Consider the following 24395-nt stretch of genomic DNA (forward strand, 5'->3'; position numbering starts at 1 on the left):
ACTGGTAATTTAGAGTGTGACTACAAACCTGCTGTAATTATACCTTGAATGTTGATTTAGAAATCTTATGCGAGGTTTATCCTGACCACTCCTTAAAAAAGAGTTTAACCTACCCATCTTCTATTCCTATCTACCTTACCTGCTTCAAGTTTTTTTTTTTCTCTATAGCACTTTTTACTTTGTAATATATAGCATAATTATTTGTTATAGCCATCGTTTATTATTTGTCGCATACCAGAGTTAAGCTCCAGGAAGGCAGGAGTTTTTCCTGCTAACTAATGTATTTCATGGGCCAAGAATAATTCTGGCCCATAGTAAGCACGCAGTAAATATTTATTGAATTAATGAAAGAATGAATATATTATTTTCCAAAGAGCATAAAATAGAACCCTAATGGTCTAGCATGATTGACATAACGAATGTGGAACATAGTTCTATGGAAAGTCCTGGTAGTGAAGGCAGTCAACAAGTCAACAAACGTTTATTGAATTTCTACTATACCCCAAATGATAGCTTTCCAAGTTCCCCAGAATTTAACATTTGTTCTCCATTAAACATTCTGATACTTTAAAAAATGTGTTATTTGGGGGCAAGGCCAATGTGGTTCACCTACATGGCATCTCTTAGAATGATATGTGTACACCAGACAATAAATGCTCATTGAAAGAGCAAAGCATTGGACTGGGTTAAGGCATTAGGTTGCCTTGGCTTAATACTTTAGTAGAATTACTGGAGAGGGTGTTATTTCAGTGAACTTTGCTACCATTTTTAGAGAAATACTGTCTGGAGTTCAGTCATTCAACAAACTGAGTACCTCCTGTGTGCCAAGCATTGTATGGGGAGCTGAAGACAGTGAACAATACAGAGTTTCTGCCTTTGGCACATACATAAAACTAATAACTTGTCGATTCTGTTCTATCATTTTTATCTTCAGTTGGTATACTTTAGTTGAATATGAGTGGACCATTTGAAAATTTTTAGTGCATTCTTTATGCTGATTTGTCCAATTACCAGGATAGAATATAGAGTTAGAAACTGTGAAAGCTGAGATTAATTTGCTCTTTTTATCTTTCTCTGTTTTTAAGGGGTGTAATGAAAGTTGACATAAATCTTCAAAAAGTGGACATTGACCAATGTTCGAATGATGGCTGGTTTTCAGGAACTCACAAATGTCACCTTAACAATTCAGAGGTAAGAACTGAAAATATAGCCTGAAATCAGAAGCTCAGAAATATGTTACTTTTGATATATTGTATTTATTTGTTTGTATAAGTGAACAAGAGGCATATTACTGGGGAAAAAAAATCTATGCAAGTCTGAATGTTGCCAAATAAACTGAAAAAAGGAGTAGGAAATGAAATTTGTACAAAATAACTTTTCATTTTAAGACTAAGAGAAGGCTGAAACTGGAATTATGTCTGAAGTTTGGCATTGGTCAAAGGCTGACCCTATTCTTCAAAAGGGGCTGGAAATTAAAATAGCAATGAAGTAAAAAACCAGTCCCGGAGGAGTTAACCAGATTATGCACATTTTAATGGAATATGATGCTTATTAAAACCTTGATGCTATTTATTCAGACACACTGCCATCTGCTAGAAAAGCAATAGAGAAAACATGGCAGGAAATTTTTGAAAACAAGGGGAAAACTATATACAGAGACCTGGAAGGGAAATGTGTGTATTGTGTGTGTATTTCCAATTTACAGCTTCTATCCATGCTATATTTTATGGGACTATGGTTGATTAGGAACAGGCATGGAGAGCATTGCATCTGGATATAAGGCTGTCACTTCTTTTGTAGTTTCAGAGAGGAAATGTGATGAAATTCTGATTTCATTTTCAATAACCTATCTCTGGGGTTCCAAAATGTTAGAAAACAAATGTACAATAAAGTTCTTTATCTTAAATACTTGGGCTCTCCCAACATTGCATTCATGAGTTTGTGAGGAGAGTCAGCTTGATTTATATAAAGTATGGGTGATAGTCCCATAAAGGTAGTAATAAGTATCTTTATTTTAATTTTTTGCCCCTTGTGAAAGATGGTTGTACACAATACAGTTTTAAGGTAAGGAATAGTAAATCAGAGAGAAAATTAACAATAAGCACTTATTTGTACCATTACACAAATAAAATAGTGCACAGACATGTGCACAGCTATATATGTATGTACATAGGCCCATTACATGTTTCCCTTGTGAAACACCCCACATATCCTGCCAATTCACAGCCCACGTACTTTCATACCCCCACCATTCCTTAAATAATCTTCTGCAGTTCCTCATATTGCCCCTTATACTCCACAGACACCTCCACCTGCCCCCCTACTCCCTACCACAATATCCCTCAACCCTCTCACCTGTTAAACTCCCTAGAACATCCCCCTAATTCTTCACATCCCTCTAAATCTATCACACATTCCCCACCATATCCCCATGACCCTCACTTCCTCAGTACCCTATGGACATTCCTGCACATCCTTACATTCCCTCCCACGTTTCCTTACACCTTCACACAGCCCTCACTTCCTCCACTCCCCCAAATGGGACCCAGTTATGCAAGGAAATGTTTCTTTCTTGTGAAGTCACAAAACTTAAGATCCTCTTTTCACCTCCTTTTTTTATTCTTTGAGTTTTGGACATTTCTGAGTATCTACTTCCTTTGGATGATTCTGGCATTTCTAAAGATATGAATTTTAGTCACTGATCTGGTGTATATCTTTGGCCTGATTATTATCTCCATTCCAAAGGCTTAAAGCCACTTAGCTTTGTCTTTTAGCCAGAGTGGAATTTTTTTTTTCGGCATGGGTGTCATATTGTGAATATTGATCTGTATGTGTTCATTTCTGTATAGCCTTGTTTCAGTGATGCTCTTGGATAGTTCAATAAGCAGTCTGTTTAGAAACAAAGAGATATTTATTTTTCAGTTTGTTACAGTTGCTGCCATCCCTTAATAATCTTGGTGTAGTTTTTGCTTCCTTATAACACATCTATTTATTTGACTGGGTAGTCATATTGAAAGAATCACTTTCTCCTTTTGGAAGATTGATTTATTTTCATTGCATCAGGATTATTAACTTTCTGGGTGCTGTATTTTTTTAAAAGCTTTCAAATAAACTAAGTTATTTCAGGATAAAATAGGATCCTCTATTCTGGTTAACAGAGATTAAGTTGAAATGTGTAATTTTGGGGGTTATATATGTGAGCATTATATTATTTAATTCCTGTAGGAAAAACTGGAAAAATATATCTTCTAAGACAACCAATAATTCAATGAATCTCATTTGAAGATGTTGTAGGAAGGTATTCAATAATAAAGAAATACCATCACCAAGCACTTGAAATGTCTATAAGACTTTGACTCTGGATCCCTTCACTCCCTTTCTTTGCCCAGGTACTGGAACTAGGAGTGGGGGATCCTGGTGTCCAGGCCCACGTCCAGGCCCGTGAGGCCCGTGGTGCTCGGTCTGACTTACACAGGGCTGTCATGGAACTCTTTACACTTCTTTGTTGGACTTCTTTAAGGTCCTGTGTTTGGTACTGGCCACTCAGGGCACCTGAGACAGTTCCATACCACATCATCAGTCTAAAGACTAGTAATAGTCTTTCACTTCCTTCCCTGTACTGATGTGAATTGGGGACTATGAACTGGCTCCTCTTGAAGTTTTTTCTCCTTGGGTAAATGGAAAGAAAAATCTCTTATTCAGGGAAGTTTTCATCTGTACTGGTTCTCCTTTGTTCCTTGTCACAAATCTTCTGTTATGGACTCCAAGAATCCCTGTGTAAATTGGCTTATTTTGAGAAGTAGTAAACATGAATCTTATTTGTAGGGTGTGGAGGCCAGCCTTTATGACTATCCATATCATTAGAAACGGAGACACTCATCATGATTATTGTGGGTTTTATCTTGCCAATGTTTAACATTCTTCTCTTGTAAATACTAGAAGTTACAAATATCAGTTATAATCGAGGCAAACTTTTCACTTAAAATGTTTTTCCGGTGCAAAAAATTTTTCCAGTGTGTTGGCTTTTCAGCCTCCAAGGCATCTTAAGCCAGAATAGCAAGTCTGATACTGTAAACAGATAAGTGATATGTGATTAATGACAAAAGCCTCAGGAGCATTTTAGAAAGGCATAGAATAGTGAGTGAGGAAAATAATTATTCAGTGGGTATGAGTCCTTACGGAGTCTAGGAGGCCACCAAGTATTTTTTGAAGGGCATAATAAAACAAGATCTAGTTGACAACACTGAGCTGGATTGCAGGATCATTTTGGCAGATTTTATAACTGATTCAGATTGCTGCAACATGGACTTGATCATGTTGTCAGTATCTTTTTAAATAATTCTTTACCTACTTTTATATATTTATTTGCCTTGAGCACACAAAGTCTCTTACAGAATGATTTACTTAAAACATTAAAATAAATCTATGTAATTTCTGTTTTTAAGGTATTCTTTTGCTTTGTTTTCATTGGAAGAAAAAATTTAAAATACTATTTGAAGTAGGAAACATTAGGACAATGGCCTTGAAACTTTTTTTTAAATTATATTCTATTAGTAAAAATGCTTTAAGTAGCCACCCATACTATATGTATATTTTTAACCTACAAAGTATACGTGGATCTTTTGTTATACTCACATATTCTGCATACTATAAATTAGAAAACTTAATCAGGTTGAGATAAAAGTGAAATAATATTTTCATGCAGACTATATTCTATAAAAGTAAATGTATTTAATAAGAGCAATATAAATGATCACAATTTTTAAAAAATTTTAGAGCGTCATGATTGCTTATGTTTCATCATTTTTCAAATTTTTATTACTTAGTAATACAATGATTCAGAGGTCTCTAAGTTCAGTTTATTTTTATACTTAGTTTTAATATCTGTCATAGTGAAAAGATACCTCACAAGGATATGTCAGTTCAAATTGAAGAAATAAATTATTGACTCTGTTTGCTAAATCACAATGTTCATTTTTCAGTTCCATCTACCAATTTTGCAATGGTTTTTACAGAAATACAGCTGGCAGCTTTTCATTTTACCTTTCAATTGGTCCCCGCAAACTAATTGGAAAGTGGACATTTTAATATTTTAAAAGAGTAGGTTAAAAATTCACTCAAACGTTCACAAGGAATATTTTCAAACAGATTAGGACATTTTATTTCCAAGTTTAAACTATATGGTTATGTGAGTATTTATAGCTTCTGGCAACAAAAACCACATAGCCCTGAAAACATTTCCAAATATCCATTTTCAAAACGTTCACTTCAAAAGGCTTTCTCATGGATTATTAAAATGTCACTTTTACTTTAAAGGAACAGCTTAAATATTATTTTGAAAATACCTGCTGCTTAGACACTCCTGACAACCAGTTGTCATCACAGAGCAGGTCAGCAAATTTGGAACATTTGTCTTTTTTTTTGTAAAGAACAATGCATAACTAATCTTTGAGTTCAGAAACAAGTAGTTCATTTTGAGATAATCGGAAAACGTTTGTGTGTGAAAAGATTTTTCAGGTCACACACCATCTCATTATGAAGAATTTTAACTATTTTACAATTCAACACAGTATACTATATAAACCCACTTCAGTGGTCAAATATAAATGGTAATAAATTAAAAGTTGAAAGCAAATGAAGGAACCAAGAAACCATTGTCAGTATTTCTGTCTTGAAACTCCCAATTTTTTTCAGGATATCTTAAGTGCCTAATCAATATTGTGGTTGTATGACATGTGGACTGAGTAATGGCAATAATATCAATCCAAGTCTTAAATATTAGCAAAGCTTAATTTCTTTCTTTCTTTTTTTTTTTTAAATATAAAAGTTACATATAAATAGAAGCTCTAATATTTTCTTCTCACATGCCATTTAACCTCTTCCACTTTGTCTTCTGCTTTGGAGACCACTTCATGAGGTTATTTGGATTCGCTGTTTTATCCAGAATCACCAGAACAATTGGGTCATCAGCTCAGCCAATGGTTTTGTGAAGCTCAAAGATAGTTTTTTGATATCTCTTTTCTTCTGTTGACTGTATTGGATGAGGATTTGCTTGTAACTCCTTACTACTCCATTAGATATGAGTCAATAAATCTAAAAATACGTTTTTAAACATTTAAAAATGTAAGAAAGGGTATCATTTCATACACAAGGAAAGAAATTTAATGCAAAAATCTAAAGAAAGCAGAAGGAGTTAATCATTCTCTTTTGAAAGCCCTCATGTATAGAATATAGCTTACTCATTGGCTGTAGCAGGGTTTAAAGTATTTTCTGGAGTGATTGAGTGAAGTTACTTGGAAACAGCTATATGTTAGTGCTCATCTCAATGCTGCAATCTCACGTTGCTCTTCTTTTCTCTAGAAATGTTCTGCTTTATAAATATTATTGTTTACTTATCTCTAGAACTGTGTGTCCAATATGATAGCCATTAGCGATATATGGCTATTGAATTGTATCAGTTAAAATAAAAAAAAAATTAAGAATTTAGGTCCTTGGCCTCACTAACCTGATTTAAATGTTTGTATGTATGTATGTATGTTTGTATGTATGTATGTATTTATTTATGGTGACATTGGTTAACGAAATCCAATAAATTTTCACTGTACACTTTAATAGTAAGGCATATATATATCTACACTGTGTTCACCTCTCATAGATTTCTTTCTGTCACCATATATTTGACCCCCTTTACCCCGTTTACCTCCCCCCACCCCTCCCCTCTGGCATCAAATGTTTAATAGCTGCGTGTAACCAGCAACTACCATATTGGTTAGTGGAGACAGCTATGCTTTGGAATATGGTCTAGCTTACAGCATAGTCAAACTCACAGACTATTGAAACCTTCCAAATCCCTGAATTTCCTCATATAGTCAAATCAGTAACATTGCCCTTAAATTCACTAGGGGACGTTTAAGGACAAACTTGAAATAAATTTTGGCATATGCAATAATAGTTATTATGATCTACCATGTTAACTCAGTTGAACATAAATAATGAGAAACTTGCAAACTATTGTTAATGCCATTATTTTACATTGAAAACTGTAAAGGTCTTCCAGTAAATGGAGAAAAATACATACTGGTAATCTTCCAGATATTTAAATTTTCATTGTATTTGTAGTAAAACTTCTCTTTTCTCTCATTACCGATACAAAATGTGCTTGACGTGATGTCACACCGTTCTACTAGAATCCAGGGCAATGGTCAGGTGTTTGCTGGTACCTGGCACAGTGCCTGACACATTGGTTGAATTAATAAAAGCAGCCTGCTCTGTTGTTAGATGGCCTCCCTATAATACACAGCTATTGCTTTTGATTTTTCAGTGGCATTGACAAAAACAAAGTTAAACTTTTCTTCTTCGTAGTAGCCGTTCAGATATTTGAAGACTGCTGTCAGTCAGCTTCTAAGTCTTTCTTCTAGACTAAATATCGTTTGGTTCAGTCAACTATCCTTGCTTTACTAGGCTTAAGGAAAAGAGACCATACCACTACCATGTGGATCCCCATTTGTTTGGAAGTTGTAAAGCCCTAACTTGTTTGATTTTGTTGCATAGTCTTTTTTACAATGGATAGAAACTGAGTATATTTTTTCACAATTTTTCCACAATGTTCCTGAGAATTATTTGTATTAGATATTCTGGAATTGTTCCAAAACTAGGCTAAGGAATCCCTTAACTGACTTATTCTGGCTGTCTTGTTCAGATAACAATGTTTCTAGCAGCTAAGCCAAGAGTTCACCAGTGGCTATCGCCATCTTGTGGTGGGAGGGAGATAGATAGATAGATGGACGGAAGATTATAGATAGATAGATAGATAGATAGATAGATAGATAGATAGATAGATAGATGAGAGAAAGAGAGAGAGAGAGAGAGAGAGATGGGTGGCGTAAGGGAGTGGGGGTGCAGAAGTAGGGAGAGAGAAGAGTGATCTCTAGTAGGAAAATCTAAAATCACTGTTAGAATACTAAGCTTTTTTTTTAATGTCCATAAATTGATAGCTGGTTTGTGTGTTGGGTTCTGGTTAAATCTTAGACCACTATTTCTAACAGTGTTTCTAACAGTGTCTTATGCTACCCAGTTCTAACTTTAGTCTACTCATCCCAAATTAGGTATACTTGGCTTCTCTGAGGTCCACTTTAAAAGTTTGCTGAATTACTCTAATTATAATGATGATTAAGAAGATATATGCTTTTTCCCATGGGACATCTTTCCTAACAGATTAATAGAGTTCAAATTCATTTTTTTTTCATTCATTCAATGTATATTTATGAGCACCTGCTATATGCTAGGCACTGTTTTAGGGGCTTGAGCTACATGATGAATAAGACAGGGGAAATCCATAATTTAAAATAAGTCATTTTATTCTAGAGAGAAACAGAGAATTTAAAAATATATTAACCGACTTTAATATTTTTTTCATACCAACTTTGCTAAAGAACTAAAATATTATACATTAATTTTAAGACACGGAAATTAATAATCTCTATTATAAAAACAAGTCTTTATGTATTTTCCAAAAATGCAGGAATTTACCTCTTGGATTGGCAAACAGTAAAAAAAATTTATAATTTTAATGTTGGTAAGGATTTTGCAAAGTGGATATTCTCATGAATTTTTGGTAGGGATGCAAGTTGTTATCAAACTTTCTGGAAATATGGTAAAAAGTATCACTATTAAAAAGTATATACTCTTTTGTTCCATCTGTTCTTTTCTCTTATTTCTACTTTGAATAATTTATCTAAGAAAGTATTTAGAAATTGGCATAAATATAGATGTACTAGACTACTCATCATAGTATTATCTGTTGTAGTTAAATTTGGAAACAACTTAAATGCACAATAACAAAGAATTGGTTAAATAAATTATGATGCAGTCAAAAAATACAATACTACATTGCTATTTAAAATGATGAAATTATTCTTCGTTCATTGACATGGAATGATATCCATGATATATATTAAGGATGATAAGCAGGTTCTCCAGCGTGGTTTAAGGATTGATAAAAATTTTGGGATATAGAGAAAAATGACGTGCAAGAAAGTCTTTTTGGAATGTATTTAGTAGAAGAGTAGAGAATTGGTAAGAAGCAGACAACTTTTTTTTCCTACTTAAAGTAAGCCCTTTTAATTTTGAGAAATGAAATTTGTAACTGTGGGGATTATGTGCCGAGTGATTTGTATAGCTAGCTCACTATTTGTATAAGGTGATTGGATTAAAAGGGCAGGCACATGTAGTCTCAAAAGAAAAATCTATCTTTTCTTAGTGGCGCCTCTATCTAGAACTTTATGGAGTAGGGACAGAGAGAATGGAGAGAGTCAATTTGAAGAATCTAGAAAGCATCTGTGAGAAGGTAGCAGATTTATTGCTATACTAGAGATGTTTTCCTTTTTGGCGTACAGTAAAGATTGCTAATGCAGACAAACAAAAACCCCCAAATTAAAGGTTATGGTAGGAAGTGGATAAATCCACAGTAAAAACTGCGGATGGGTTTTACTTTTTCTGTTGTTTAAACTCAAAAGATTTTTATCAAGGTCTTATAAAGAAAACATTAATATTACTATTTATAAAAATACTTATAATGCCTGCAACTATTTAGAAGCACTTGCTTTGGGTCAAGAATTTTTCTAGGTGCTTTGTTCTATGTGCTTTACATACATTAATTTAATCTTTATAGTTCCCATTTTACTGATGAGACAATTAGGGCTAGAGAATTTAAATGACTTGACTATAATCACACAATTAGTAATTGGCAGAGCTAGAGTTAGGATTCAGATTTGTCTGATTCTAGAGCACATGTTTTTTATACTTCTATCTTATATTTGTTCTTTTCTAGGAAGCATAACCAGATAAATCCGTTTAGGATTAGAAGTGAATATACAGGGAGTTTTAGATCACAAACTACATTTAACTTTGGGAATTGAGTAGCAGAAATTATGGAATATTGTGCCCTATGTTGGGTGCCACTTTAGACACAGTCCGTAGGCATTACATTAAGTAATTTCTGGGGACATCTATCATTTTTCTCAGTGAAGAGAGGAATTAGTTTCTTTATGCTCTGGATTTGTATTTAAGTCTAAGGCTATACATAAGATGAGATTGCATGGATTGATGTCAACTTGCAGTGAAAGTTGTAATAGTTTGTACAGAGTTTTATTTAGGGCCTTGTGCTAATTAGGATGTTCATCAGTACTTTGAATAATGACATAGAAGATAAGCAGTTAATAATAACAAATTTATCGAAAGTTAAAAATCAGAGACTAAAAGATATTGCTGAGTTGGGGAAGTGGACATGTCTATCAAAATGAACCTTAATAGGGACAATGCTGAGATCCTGAATGTGAATCAAAAACCTATTCTTTCAAGCATGGGAAGAATGATATGGTTTAGTTGTAGCATATGTATTGGGGAGGACAGTTGAAGGTTCAGTACGAGTCAGCATGTAATCTGGCTGCAAAACAACTATAGCAACGGCCGAGTCAGCTTAGGTTGTTCTTTAGATCTTGGGAGGTTCACATGTCACTATTTTAAACTTAGCAGAAAATATCTGTGTGACAAGGAATATAGAAATTGAATATAGAATATGTTCTTTATGTGTGATATTCTATATAGAATATATAATAAATATAGAATATAGAATAAAGTCAATCTATTGAATTGAAATTCAATATAGAAATTGAAACCCATTTAGAAGAGAAAAAGTGGTATCACTAAAGACTTTGAAACCTTGTTTCTTGAAGAATCAAGAAAATTGAGGAGGTTTTCCAGGGAAGAGAAGACCTTTGGATGATCTGACAACTGCCTTCAAATATGAAAATCACTATTAAATGGATATTTATACTTTTTCGGAAAGGACTCGGGCTAGGCCGTGACTTGGTAGTAAATCAACAGTAACTGAAGAAGGCTCTGTTTAGCTTTGTTTAAGTGGAACTTTTTAACAAGTAGTTATTCAAATATTGAGAATGTCTATTTTTAAACAGGAAATTGTAAATTTGAATGTCATATTTGTCCAATCACACATCTCCAATACGACCACTTGGTGAGAATGCTATAGGCTTTAGTATTTTCAACAGTGAAAGCTACCACTAGACAGAATTTTTCAGGGCTCATAAAAACTTCATGCAACACATTGGCTATAAGTTTCTCTGCAACCCTAAGGTTTTATACTTCTGGTATACTGTAAAAAGAAACCACTAAAAGATGTTTCTATCCAACTCGTCCTTGTGTTGGCAAACGTGAATTCTCACATTGCATGTGTTGTGTCTGCCAAACCTGAGATTTTCTGATTTTCCTCTGTGGTAATGATAAAGCAAACTATTATTTATCGTTGCCACCTTCATTCAAGCTAGCTTCTGAAATTTGATTTCCATTTACTTATTAAGCACTTTGTGGATGGTAATGCAGGACTAATTAATTTTGATGGAAATTAGAAGGAAAAGCCAAAAAGTGTTTAGTTGACATGAGATTGCAAATCTGGGGTAATCTGAGCCAGAAAGGAGGCAATACAAGGAAGTATCATTAATTTTTTCTTTAATTTGTTTCTTTTGCTTATGAAGAAATCATATACTTTACAGTAGGAGATAAACCCATTTTTCAACTATGAGAAGGTCATGGTGTTTGTTATCTGTTCCTGAATGATGCTCCTTTAAATAAACAGCTTCATGAACCTGTTTATTCAATGTTGGGCCCTGTGAAGTGTTTGAATTAGAACATAAAAGGAGAGCACTACCTGTCTGTTCAAGGTGAATAAACTGTCTGTCTGACCATCAGTCATTTATATATCTGAGATGTAAAACCATTGTCTTGATTTATAACTTTCTACTTTATCAACTTTACAGACTATATAAAATGTTTAAAACAATAAAAAAACTCTTATAAGGTTTTATTCATGAGTGGTGTAGGTATGGCACTTCGATAATATTTGCTAATTAAGTTTTTAAGTTTTCTTTAGAAAACTTAAGTATTTAAGTTTTCTTTAGAAAACTTAAGTAATTAAGTTTTCTTTAGAGTCTAGGAAATTCCCCAAAGTGAAGTATCCTGTTGATACAAGTTTGTTTTTCAACTTCTGTATAAGAAAATAATTATTCAATAATAATAATAAACAAAGCATATTCATTTAATACTTAATTACCCTGTGAGTTAGATACTATTGTAATTCCTATTTTCTAGATGAGGAAACTAAGACTTAGAATGGTTTTAAGTCACTTGACTAAGGTCATAAAACTAGCAAATGGTAGTTCAGGAATTTAAACGCTAGGAAGGTAATGTAGGGGATAAATGATTGTTTGGAAAGAGGATCTCTGGTAGTGGCCCATTGGGTAGTATTATTAGTCTTGTGGTTCTCAGGGGAGCTCAATCAAAAGGCATGCTGTAGTCTTATGTGGGACATTAGGTGTAGGCAAAAAACAAGAACGGATCTAGCTTTCAGATGGCTAAAACAAATTTCCAAGAGGGAGTGGCAATCTCCCGTACAAATTTGGATTAGGATCAATATACAGTGGGTTCCGTCTTGCAAGTATGTGAATGGCAGCAGCAGAGGTATCTTGCCAGTGGTGGTACTCTTGGGTCAATATATGGCAGTGACTTGGTATGGTAGGAATGTCCAATTTGAAACAGGACCCAAGGGATAAGATCCATCTCCTTAGACAGAGAGAGGTTGATGAGGGCTGTGTACATTTTCTGGACATCAGCTAAGAGAGCAGGTGTTAAGAGAAAAGACATTCTCAGCAGATAATTAGAATACAAATTAGAAGTGAGAATCAAAAAGTTGAATACGGAGGATTGCAGATTACTGCATATAGGCATGCCAAGGGGACCCTCTGTGTTTATGATAATATATAAATACATTTTAAACTGTAACCATTGCTGAAGGTAAAACACCTAAAATGCTGCCACAGTCTCCGTGCCATAGAGTTAGAGTGGGGCTGAGCTTAAAGGTGGGAGATAACAGCACACACCATAGGTTAGAGTCGGCTGGGGCAAGAAGATTGACTCATATACACCAATGGATATGAACTCAAAGTATCAGACTTTCTTGATCTTTTCAGTTTGGTGAGAGAACTTCTGATGAAATATGAAGTTAGTGAACAGATTTGGAATATGTAGCTAAATTTATAATGGAGCCAATCAGGAAGAAAAAAGTCTCTACCTATTAAACCTTTGCTTTTGTCACATTCAGTAGCAGAAAAATTGCTACTTGTCCAATTCTAGATATGAGAAGCAATCAGAATATACAGTGAGTGCCTGAGGGTGACTTTTGGGGGGTTAAATATAGCTTTGCATCATTAGCTTATGTGGAAAAAAATTCCATTATGACAGCAAATCAGATCTAATCTGGCACTCCCTCTGCTACAATTATATAAAATATGGTGGAAACTTGTCAAAGCTTTCAGTGAGAAATGAGGCTACTGATGCTTGGCAGACCCTTTTTTGAGCACAGTGAAGAATCCTGTTGCTTAGTTACAGCCCTTGGCTGATTTAGAAAGCTCTGACTGTATTATGCAAGAGTTAAACTCTATTCCTTGATATCTTTTTTTTTTCCCCACTAAAAGAAAAAGCCTTATTTACCACCTTATTTTTTTTTTGGCATCTTTACGAAGTCACTTATGTTTATTCATCCAGAAAGAGTTTCGATTTATCGTTGTTTTCCCCTCCACCGGGCTTATAGATGGAGAGAGAACAAGTGGGTGGCTGATGATACAAGCAGAACATAAAGTATTGAGATAACTTAAATGCTTTGCCCTCAAAGTAATGTACAAGTGTCTATTTAAATTTTTTTGTCATTTGAATCATCGTGTGTTTTCCCCCTCTCTTTCAGCTTATTCATAGTTTGGGTGGCTATTGTTGCTATTATAATGCACAAGAATGTGTAAACATTTAGTTATATTTTTGTATTTCAAAATATAAACTCATATATAGGTGTATGGAGAGGTATGGGGAACAGTGAATGTAACTGGTGAAACAGGAATAAAAGTAGGGGCTGGAATTGGGGCCAAAAGAATGAAAGCAGAAGGATTGTGAGAAAAAACAAATAACTGTAAATGGAGATTTACAGTAATTATTGTACATAAAGTAGAAAAGTATGTAAAGGGGGAAATGTTAGATGTGTCAGACAATTTCAATGAGATAATAATACTCAAGGACTCATAAGTCTGAAGGAGACTCTAAGAAGTTTTTGGTTCGTGCTCTGTCTCCAGAAAGGAGTATCTCTGTACTATGCTAGATATGTAGATACCCACTTTGTTTTATAACACTTCAGGGAAGAGAGCTGTCCCTTAGCAATACTTTCTATTATCTTGTCATAGTTATTGGAATGAAGTAAAGGCATGACCTAATCTTAATTATGTAATTATTTCAGTAGATTTTATTATTGGTTTGTCAGTACACTCTCTGTTTTATGCATGCAGAAGCAATTTTTCTTGCTGGTGCTTACAATTCCATGATCACCTGGAGGAAATTCTATTGAACTGATTCTGTATTTGCATCCAGAAATAGAATAATGGCTAACTGTCTCTACAGGCTTGGTCCCATTATAATTCTAGTTCTATTGAAGCCTAGAATTCAGACTTTTAGAATCTAAGTGACCCCGCTTATGGGCTTTATTTTCATGCTGGTCTGTAAATCATCTTCATTTGCTACCTTTTTAGATATGTTTGTCTAATGCAGTCATTTTCAAAGTGTGGTCCTGGGAACCATGGTGGTCCCCAAGACCCTGTCAGGACAGTCTGTAAAGATAAAGCTGTTTTCATAACTATTGAAGACATATTTGCCTTTTGAACTCTATTTTTTTATGGACATAGAAGTTACCCAAGATATGACATGTAAACAAATTGAATGGAAAAAGAAATATGAGAATCTAGTTATATTCTAATAAGCCAGACTTTGAAGAGATTTGCAGAAGTGTAAAACGATATTATTCTTGCTATTTTTTGTTTTGAAAAATAGAGTTATTTTTCATAAATACGTTATCTATACTAACATCTGATGGGCTTATTGTTATTTTTACATGAATTAATAAATTTTATTTATTTTTTGGTTTTAATATTTAAAATGGTAAGTATCAATGGAGATAGCCAATATAAATAAAAAACTCTTTGGGACTCTCAATAATTTTTGAGAATGTAAACAGGTTCCAAGACCAAAAAGTTTTAGAGGTTCAAGCTAGTCACTCATCAGCTACCACATGATTCCGACCTTGACTCCACTTTGTGGTTTCTGTGCTTCTCTCTCTTCCTTACTTTGGTGCTTTTACTGACACACTTCTACCCCTCACTTCTTCCTTCCATCTTCCTTCCTGATAATTTCATCCTAAGACGCTGCTGAATTTTCATCCTAATGTCATCAGAATTGGTGGATGATACAAGAACAGTAATCACATTTGTTTAAATAGCAATCTCTTTAAAATAAAATTTCACATATTAAGTTTGATATGTATTTCTAATTATAGTGTGCATTACAGGTAAATGTTATTTCACTTATTAATTTGAATAAAAAATTTAATCTTGATTTCATTTAAACTAATTTGACCAAAACATCAATGGGCAGAATATACTGTATTTTACCTTTTAAATTGGAATTTTCAATGTAAATCAAAAATTATTTGAACTGTATAGAATTCTGCAGCCCTAAGTATTGTGTAAAGACCAATGTGTCTATTTAACGAGTGCTATTTATTCATAAATGGTATATTCAGGTAATGCTTCAAAATTTCTTCTGAAGATTTATCTGAAGTTTTACTACTACTGTTTGGAAGCTGGTCAGCAGCTCGTTATTTTTTGTTTTTAACTAACAGGTTGTGAATTCAGTAAATGTCACTTTTTTGTGTGTGTTCAATCAAGACAGCTTTAGGACCAAATGAATACTATGTATATGTGTAAAATGAAAAGTTAATTTAGTATTTTATTCCCTTTGTTGAAATAGTTCAGAGATCCCAGAGTCTTTTTTTTTTTATTTGATTGGCAGCTACACAGTGATATTTTGTTACCTGTACAGCAATGATGCAAGTATTGTAGCTAAGGATGGGTAGTGAGTGGGGTGAGGGGAAATGAAATCCTGCACGTTTTCTCCTTGGTCAGGGTTGATTCGATCTTGAGTTCTAAAAGTGCTTGGTGGCCAGGTCTCCCTGGTGGCAATTTTTTGAGCTTTCCCCTTTCCTCATTCCCACATCCAGTCACTCTGAAGTCTTGTCAGTTCTACCTCGGTATCTCATCAGTTTGTTTTCTTCTCTCATTCTTACTACAATGAACTTAGTTCTTGTCCTAATCACTTCTTGCTTAGACTTTGCAGTACTCTTCTGTCTTCAGTTTTATTCCTCTCCAATTCATTGTCTGCACTACTGCCAACGTAATTTTTAAAAGATGATATGCTGCTTATATCATCCTGTATTTTTTTCTTGAGATAGTACTACGTAGCAGTTAAAAGTATTGGCTTTGGATTCAGACTGTCTGTGTTTCTTAACCTTTCTATGCCTCAACTTCCTTTAAATAGGAATGATTCAATGTTGTATGTAAAATGCTTTGCACAGTACATTCTCTAGAAATATTAGTGATTTTTCATAGCAGTTTGTATGCTTGAAATTATTAATTATTTATAATTTATATCTATCTTGTATGCTATTCCATAAATAAGCTCCATGAGGGCAGAAACCACATCAGTTATGTTCACCATTGTATCTCAGGGGCCATAATGATGTCCATAATAAAGGCACTCTACAAATATTTATGGTTGACTGCTTAATGTTCTTCAGTGACTCTCCTTAACCTCTGCCTTTCTAAACATAAATTCCTTCTCATTCTATAATATCCAACTATTTGCCTTCCATGATTCTACCATGGTGTTTCATGTCTCTATCCATTTATTTGTACTTGCTCTTTTTTTGAATAACCTATGATTTCCCATTTTGAGCCCTTGTTTGGAGGTTCTAGCAGGGGAGCACAGCTACTAATATACCCTTGACCGAAGAACAGTCCTCTCCTCTATTGAGGAAGGTCATCCTCTTCGACTGAGCACGCAGCTTCGAGAGGGACACAACGCGGAGCGGTGAGGGAGGAAGGGGATACCCGCCTAGCCAGCCAGATCAGCCGAATCAACCCTGGTACTCAATGAGGTGACAGATGTCGCAGCCAGATCACCCTCACATCCTGATTTTCCATTTTGGCCACCTGACAGAGTCCTGCTTATTCTTTGAGTCCTAGGTTTTGCTCCTGCGTGACCCCTTTACAGCCTATTCTCCACTTCAGATAGAGCAGGTTCTCTCCTGTGCGCCATGTACATTGTACGTTTTTATTTTTATACCTATACTGCTATATTAAAATGATGCGATGACTGTTAATTATATCTACATTTGTACAATGCCTGCCCTTTCACTGTCATATATGTATATGTGTATATACATACATATGTGTATAAATATACATAAAAGTGTATTTAATGCTCAAAACAGTCCTAGAAAATACCTATAATTATTTCAGTTTTACGGATGAGGAAACTGAGGCTCAGAGATTTTTAAAAATTAATATGTTACATCTCAATTAAGAATTTGGACTGATGTGGACACAAGACTACCTTGAGGCCAGGGCTGTGACCTAGTCATATATCTTATTGGTAAGGCTGCTGTTGTATTTTAAATTCATGTCTAATATATTCATGTAACAGAGTATTTCTTATGATCACTGATTTCATCACTATATCGCATCTGTAAGAAAGATTTAGATGAATTCTAACAAAACTTGGCAAGTACTCCATCTTCCTTTAGGAATGGAAAATTCCAGATAGAGCCTGGTTACTCATGATACTCTTCCTACTATCTGAAAACCTTTTTGGATTCTTAGCTTGTAGGTCTAACTTTTATTTTATATTATACTTCACTTAAAACTTCATTTATTTTATTTACTCATTGCTAGTAGTTCTAATTAAAAATGAATAGAGATATAATTAAAATTGATAGTTTTAATTCTTGTTAGGGAACTTTTCTATTATTATAAATACTATAATCAAAATTCTGTACATGCCATAATGACCTAGTCATGTGGTGTAGTTTCTATTGTTTTTCACTTGTGTTAGATGCATTTTGTGAAGAGGGTATAAAGATTTCAGAGTACGTGGCTTTGCAGATTGACTAGTGATTATTCTCAATTCACCATTGCCAAGCATTTTTGTCACTTATCTAGATTTGAAAGAAATAACGAACACTGATGCTTTTAAAAACTACATTTCCCTTTCTTTTTGACATAAAAATAGACAGCTTTACCAATATTATTCAGCTAAATCCATATAATTCCTCTTCCAAAATCAAACTCCCAAATTAAAAATTAGATTATTTCCTTGACATTAAGTTTTGTAGTATATAAATGTATCACTGGAAAAACTTCATTAATTTTTAGCTTCCCCTTTCTATATCCCCCTCCACCCTTTCCTTCCTTTGCTCTTCCTTCCTTATCTCTCCTATTTTCTCCTTGTCCCTTTCCTTTACTCTCTTAAAATTTTTCTATTCTTGTCTTCCTTTTCCATTAAAACAAATCTCCACTGCTTCCCAGTAAGAAAAATGAAAGCTAGAAACTCTGATTTCCAGTAAGTGCTAAGAAATGGCATATAAGATTCTAGGAGCCCCAAACATTCATAGCATGGTGGTTGCATATCTTTTAAAATATGATTGTACTTTTAATATCTGTTATTTGAGAAAACATAATAAATTTATCATTTTATTACTACATATGTTATATACATTTGAAAAGTAAGACACAAGTGGTCAAGATTTGTTTTTAATTTAAACTAGAATGTAATGATTTCTTGAGTATTTTGAGCTTCTTGAGATAACTCCATCACTTCACAGAGGTTTTTGAGCTACAGGTTATATACAACTTTCAGAGAGTTTTGGAATTTACTTTCTGATTATCTAGTTCTGCTTTTAAAAAGGCATGTAGGACTTCACTCAAAGCAAATCTAGAATAGAATGGATTAGAAAACAGAATTTGATTCCATGGGTGCCATATCAAATATTGATCCATCAGAAGACCTTCATTAAGCCTAATTTACCTCCAGAACATGAGCACATTGAGGTCTGTTGTTCAAGACTCCACAATTAGAATATATTCTATTGAATTGGTTCACATATTTAGCTTCACATATTTTACAGGTGTCAAGAAAAATTGATCCTTCCTGAGCTTAATAACTAAGAAGGCACCCAAAGAAAATGTCATGAGGTCTGATGATACATATCAATCAAATAATTCATAACTGGGAAGATTGTTTTCTGAGAGAGTAGATTCATCTGTGTGTTGGGGAGGTGGGAGTCAGTGTGGGGAGAGGGTATGGAGTGTTCGTGGCGTTAAGAAATTAGAAGAGAAAGTGGAAGGGAAAGCCTGCCTCTGAAGCAGACTCATTTTTACTTTCTTTAACTCTTGCTAATAAAGAGTTAATTTTGAGTTTTCTTTAGGTGGGAGAGAAAATAGGAAGTGAGCTACTGTGGAGGTTTCTTTTCTTTTTTCCTTTTCTCTTCTTCTTTTTTAAAAAAATCAAATTCAAGGAAGTATGGAATGGAGATAGGGGTGAGAGGACCAACAGCAGCAATCAACCTCAAAATTGACCAGTTATGATTCCAGAAATACCGTTATCGCCAAGTTTGTCTGGTTGGCGCACACTACCTTATGTTTTCTCTACTAGAGAATATATAAATAAATAATTTGTAAAGCTAATCTTGATTAAATGTTTCTGCCAGTAAACTTTCTAGCAGCTTTATTGGAACTGTTTCTGCCAGTAAAATTTAAAACATCTTTCTAGAATTTTAAATATTGGGCATGTTATGATCAGTTACAATTAAGTTTATTTCTAATTTCGAAAAGAATGTTTAAATTAGTCTTCCTCTTTCAGCTATTTTTGTGTTATTATTTCAATGTAAATGCCCAGAGAAGCAAGTGTAATTTGAACATGAATCTAATCGTGTGTTAACCATAGTTGATTACATAATTAAAAATTTTATTTTTATGAAATGCTTCCAAAATTATAGAATTAAAAAGTTATAATTATTTATTATAATCTTGCAAACAATACAAAGATATAAAAAAATTACCCCCTACATTTCCTCTTTTCCCCAGCCTTGAACTTCACCCTCTCTGCCTGCACTGTCTCTAGTACTGTATGCTAGTTATTTTTTGTCAGTTTGGTGGGCAAAAATATCTACTTAATTGTTGCTTCAGTTTATTTCTTTGATAACTAGTAAGGTTAAGTGTGTGTGTAGAAATTGTAAATAAGCAATTTACAATTACTACACACACACTTAACCTTATTAGTTATTAAATGTGAATATAAGGAACTACGTATCTTTTATATGTTATATAATATAATATCTGGGTAGTTTGGACTAGATAATATTTATTTTAGTAAGATTTCCCAGTTATGCTATCTGTAAATCTAGAAATCAAATCTGGGAAAACATAGGATTAGAAATGTAACATTTTATTGGTAAAATCTGAAGTGAATTTGGCTCTTATTCATTGGCTATATTTTCGTTTCGTTTTATCTGAAGATTTTATCTGAAGAAGAAAATATAGAGGTCTGAAGATAAAAGACCTCTATTTTTTATTGGTGAACCCCTATGTTGAATCTTTTCTGCCAGAGATGGAAATTAAGAGATGTCAATGTTTTGTATTCTTATAGTAGTTATCAATTTATTTCTTCTCTCCAAACGCATCCTTCTTTGCCTTGCTTTGCAATAATGAGAGTGAAGCCCTGTAAGCATCTCCCTTTGGCCAGTTGGGGCAGTGGTAAGCTGTTCAGTAGATGGCACTGGAGAGACACTGTTTGAAGAAGGGACTTCTCTTTCCGATTTCAAGATGATTTTTCGTTCTCACTCTGAGGATGAGTTGCAGCCAGTGACACGTGGGATGCAAAGTGTCATTCTGAGTTTTAATGGCACTCATAGGCAGCTGGGGCAGCCAGTGGGACTCGCCTTCCAGAGGGTTTCACTAGCACCCTTCCCAACACACCCTCTTCATTTCTGGAGGTTTCTTTGCCCTTTTTGCAGCATCTTCTATCTTCTTGAACATAAGAAGTTTTATTTGTAATAGATCATTTAAAAACCTTTTGTACAAATTCTATTAACTGTAAAATTCCTTGGAGTTCTAGCCACTTTGGCCTTCCTGAATTCTCAAGTCTTTTCAATTTAGGGAGGCTGTATGGTTTATCCCTCCTTGTGATGCCTGAAAAGTCTGCAGTCAGTAAGCTAGTGCAGTCATAAGATTAGCTTTTTTTTCTCCTCTTGGGAATATTCTTCTGCTTTGCCTGTTACAAAGTGTTTTATTTATTTTTTCCTGTTTTATATTTGTTTTCCTGTTTTATATTTGTTTCCTGTTTTATATCATGTTTGGAGAGGAAATCTACTTCTGTTCTTTTAAATACTACAAATTAGATAGTATTATAATACTATTTTTAAAAAGTATTTGCATTAGCATGTATGATTACCATTGTCATTGCTGCATATTAGATTGTCTTTCTGGATCCTCTTTATTCTTCTTGAAGTATATCCTTTTGAGGTTAATTTACTGGTTTCTTGGTGGAGAACTCTTTTTTTATTTTTAAATAATTTTATTTTATCATCATTCTTGAAAGATACCTTTGCTAGCATCCAGTTCTGTGTTTTATCCTAAGTCCTTTAAGGATAATGTTCTGCTGCCTTCTAACTTTCATTATTGCTGTTGAGAAGTCTGCTGTTTCTCTAATTGCCATGATTTTGTAAGCGCTCTATCTAGTCTATGTAGGTGCTTTTAATTTTGTCTTTAATTCTCAGGATTTTTAAAATATATATTTAATTTTTCAATTACAGTCAACATTCTTTATTATATCAGTTTCAGGTATAGAACATAGTTATTAGACATATATATAATGTATGAAGTGATCACCTTGATAAATCTAGTACGCATATGACACATAGTTATTATAATATGATTGACTATATGCCTTATGTTATACTTTATATCCCCATGTTATACTTTATATCCCCATGACTATTTTGTAACTACCAATTTGTACTTTCCCCTGCTTCACTTATCCCCTCAACCCCCCTCTCATCTGGCAACCATCAAAATGTTCTCTGTATCTGAGTTTGCTTCTGTTTTGCCTATTTTGTTTTTTAGTTTAGTGGGGTTTTTCCTATTTGTTTAACATTTCAACAATTATAATAGCCATAGGTAGGTGTGTTTTTTTTCCTCTCCAGAATTTTTCATTTATTTCTAACAGTATCATATTGATTGGCCAACTTTATAATTATGTTCTTTATTTCTTAAAACAGTTTATGCATAGGCCTAAAGAAGAACATTTTACAGGATTTGCTTCTGCTTTTTTTACTCAAGGAGTACTACTGACCTGGAACCATGGCACATCCTTTTGAGGGTGTTTGATCATCTTTGTGTCCTATTTATCTACCTGTGGCTGGTCGAAGTTTTAGTTTCATTGCTAGATTATCTACCTTCATGCAATCTTGCCCCTCAGGCTGTCCATTGGTGTAGCTCTGGCTTGGCCTCATTGGTACAATTTTTCAGACCCAATTTCCTTTCTTATTTTAAGGGAGAGGATCATTGGAGAGCTTTACCACTTTCTTTACCACTGTTGCATTAGAGATATGCACCTAAATAAAGAAATAGCATAGATCATTATGAATTTTAGGAATCAGACTACTTCATAAGCATAAGATTACTCACTGTTTTATATAAGAAATATTTCCATATGATTTTATAAATGTTTGAGATATAATTCATTGCATGTATATAACTCTTTTCAGACATTAGTTATTGATACATATAATCTGTTGTATTGTTATACATTATAACATTATATAAACTTCTATCCAAAATCTGAAAACCAGAAGACTGAGTTGAAATTATTGGAGAGAACATATTTCTAATTATGAGTGTGGGTCTGAGGGGCAGGTACTTGGGTTCAAACCCTGGTTTTACCATTTACTGATAGTAGAACTTTAGGCAAGTTATTTAATCTCTCCTCTTCTACTTTTCCTCATATGTGAAGAACAGATAACAATAGTACCTATTTCATACAGTTGTTAAGAGGATAAATCATTTATTGACAGGTGTTCATTTCCTTGCCACTAACTATGCATGGCTCTCTATGTTTAAAATTAAATTAATTCATATTAAATAAAATTACAATTCAGTTTCTTAGTTACACTAGCCCATTTCAAGTGCTTTATAGTCATGTGTGGCTTGTGAATATCATATTTTACAGTGAAGAAATGAATATTTCCTTCATTGCAGAGGTGATTGGTTCCTCAAACGCATAGACATCAACACAGAGCCACCAGAAACATGAAAAAGTAAAGAAACAGGATGCCGCCAAAGGATCACAATATTTTTTTTTGCAAATGATCTCAAAGAAATGGAGATCTACAAGTTATCTGCAAAATGTTTCAAAGTAATTATTTTAAGGAAGCTTAGTGAGACTCGAGAACACAGACAATTCAATGAACTCAGGAAAACTGCATTAAAAAAATAAGCTCAACAAAGAGGTAGAAATTGTAAAAACAAAATCTGGAGCTGAAAAATGCAATGAATGAAATGAAAAATGTAATACAAATCTTCAACATTAGGCTCAATCAAGCAGAACAAAGACTCTTCGAATTGCAAGATAGATCTCTTGATATTATCCACTCGTAGGAGAAAAAGAAATCAGAATGAAAAAGAGTGAAGAACACCTATGTGAATTATAGTATACCATCAAGCAAAACAACATTTACATTATGGAAGTCTCAGGAGAAGAGAGAGAAAAGGACAGAAAACTTAAATATAATGGCTGAAAATGTCCCAAATCTGGGGAGAGACATGGCCATCCAGGGAAATGAAGTTCAAAGATCCCCAAACAGATCAACCCAAAGAGATGGAGACACCAAAAATCAAAGACAGAATTTTGAAGGCAGCAAGAGAAAAATGACTCATATATAAGGGAAAACAATATTTTCAGTCTGTGATTGGAAATCTGTGGATGTGAAGGGCCACAGTGTTCTCTTCCATTTTATATAAGGGACTTGAGCATCCACAGATTTGAGTATCCATGTGGGGTCCTGGAACCAATCCCTCACAGATACTGAGAGTCAACTGTACTTGTATCTGATAAAATAGACTTTAAGTCAAAAGCTGTAACAAGAGATAAAGAAGACCATTATATAATGAGAAAGGGGTCTGTTTATTAAGGAATATAATATCTGTAAATATATGCACACCCAATATTGGAAGACCTAAAGATATTAAACAATTATTAACATATCTGAAGGCAAAAATAGAATGCAGTGCAAACTCCACTTTTAACAATCTAAACAAAGAATCAATAAGGAAATAAATGACTTGAATGACTCTTTAGATCAAATGAACCTAGCAGACATATACAGACATTCTATCTAA

At 33.9% G+C, this 24395-nt stretch overlaps 1 protein-coding gene across 1 annotated transcript in view; it reads left to right on the top strand.

Annotated features, from left to right (window-relative positions):
* The window catches only part of GPR158 (G protein-coupled receptor 158), a 328034-nt gene that overhangs the window by 23176 nt on the left and 280463 nt on the right, over positions 1-24395 (top strand). The window contains exon 2 of the mRNA XM_039877581.1: positions 1086-1191. Coding sequence (XP_039733515.1) covers positions 1086-1191 — 106 coding nt within the window. The remainder of the gene's footprint in view (positions 1-1085; positions 1192-24395) is intronic.

This window comes from Pteropus medius, unplaced genomic scaffold (genome assembly GCF_902729225.1).
Source record: "Pteropus medius unplaced genomic scaffold, Ma_sr-lr_union100, whole genome shotgun sequence".
Lineage (NCBI taxonomy): Eukaryota > Metazoa > Chordata > Mammalia > Chiroptera > Pteropodidae > Pteropus > Pteropus medius.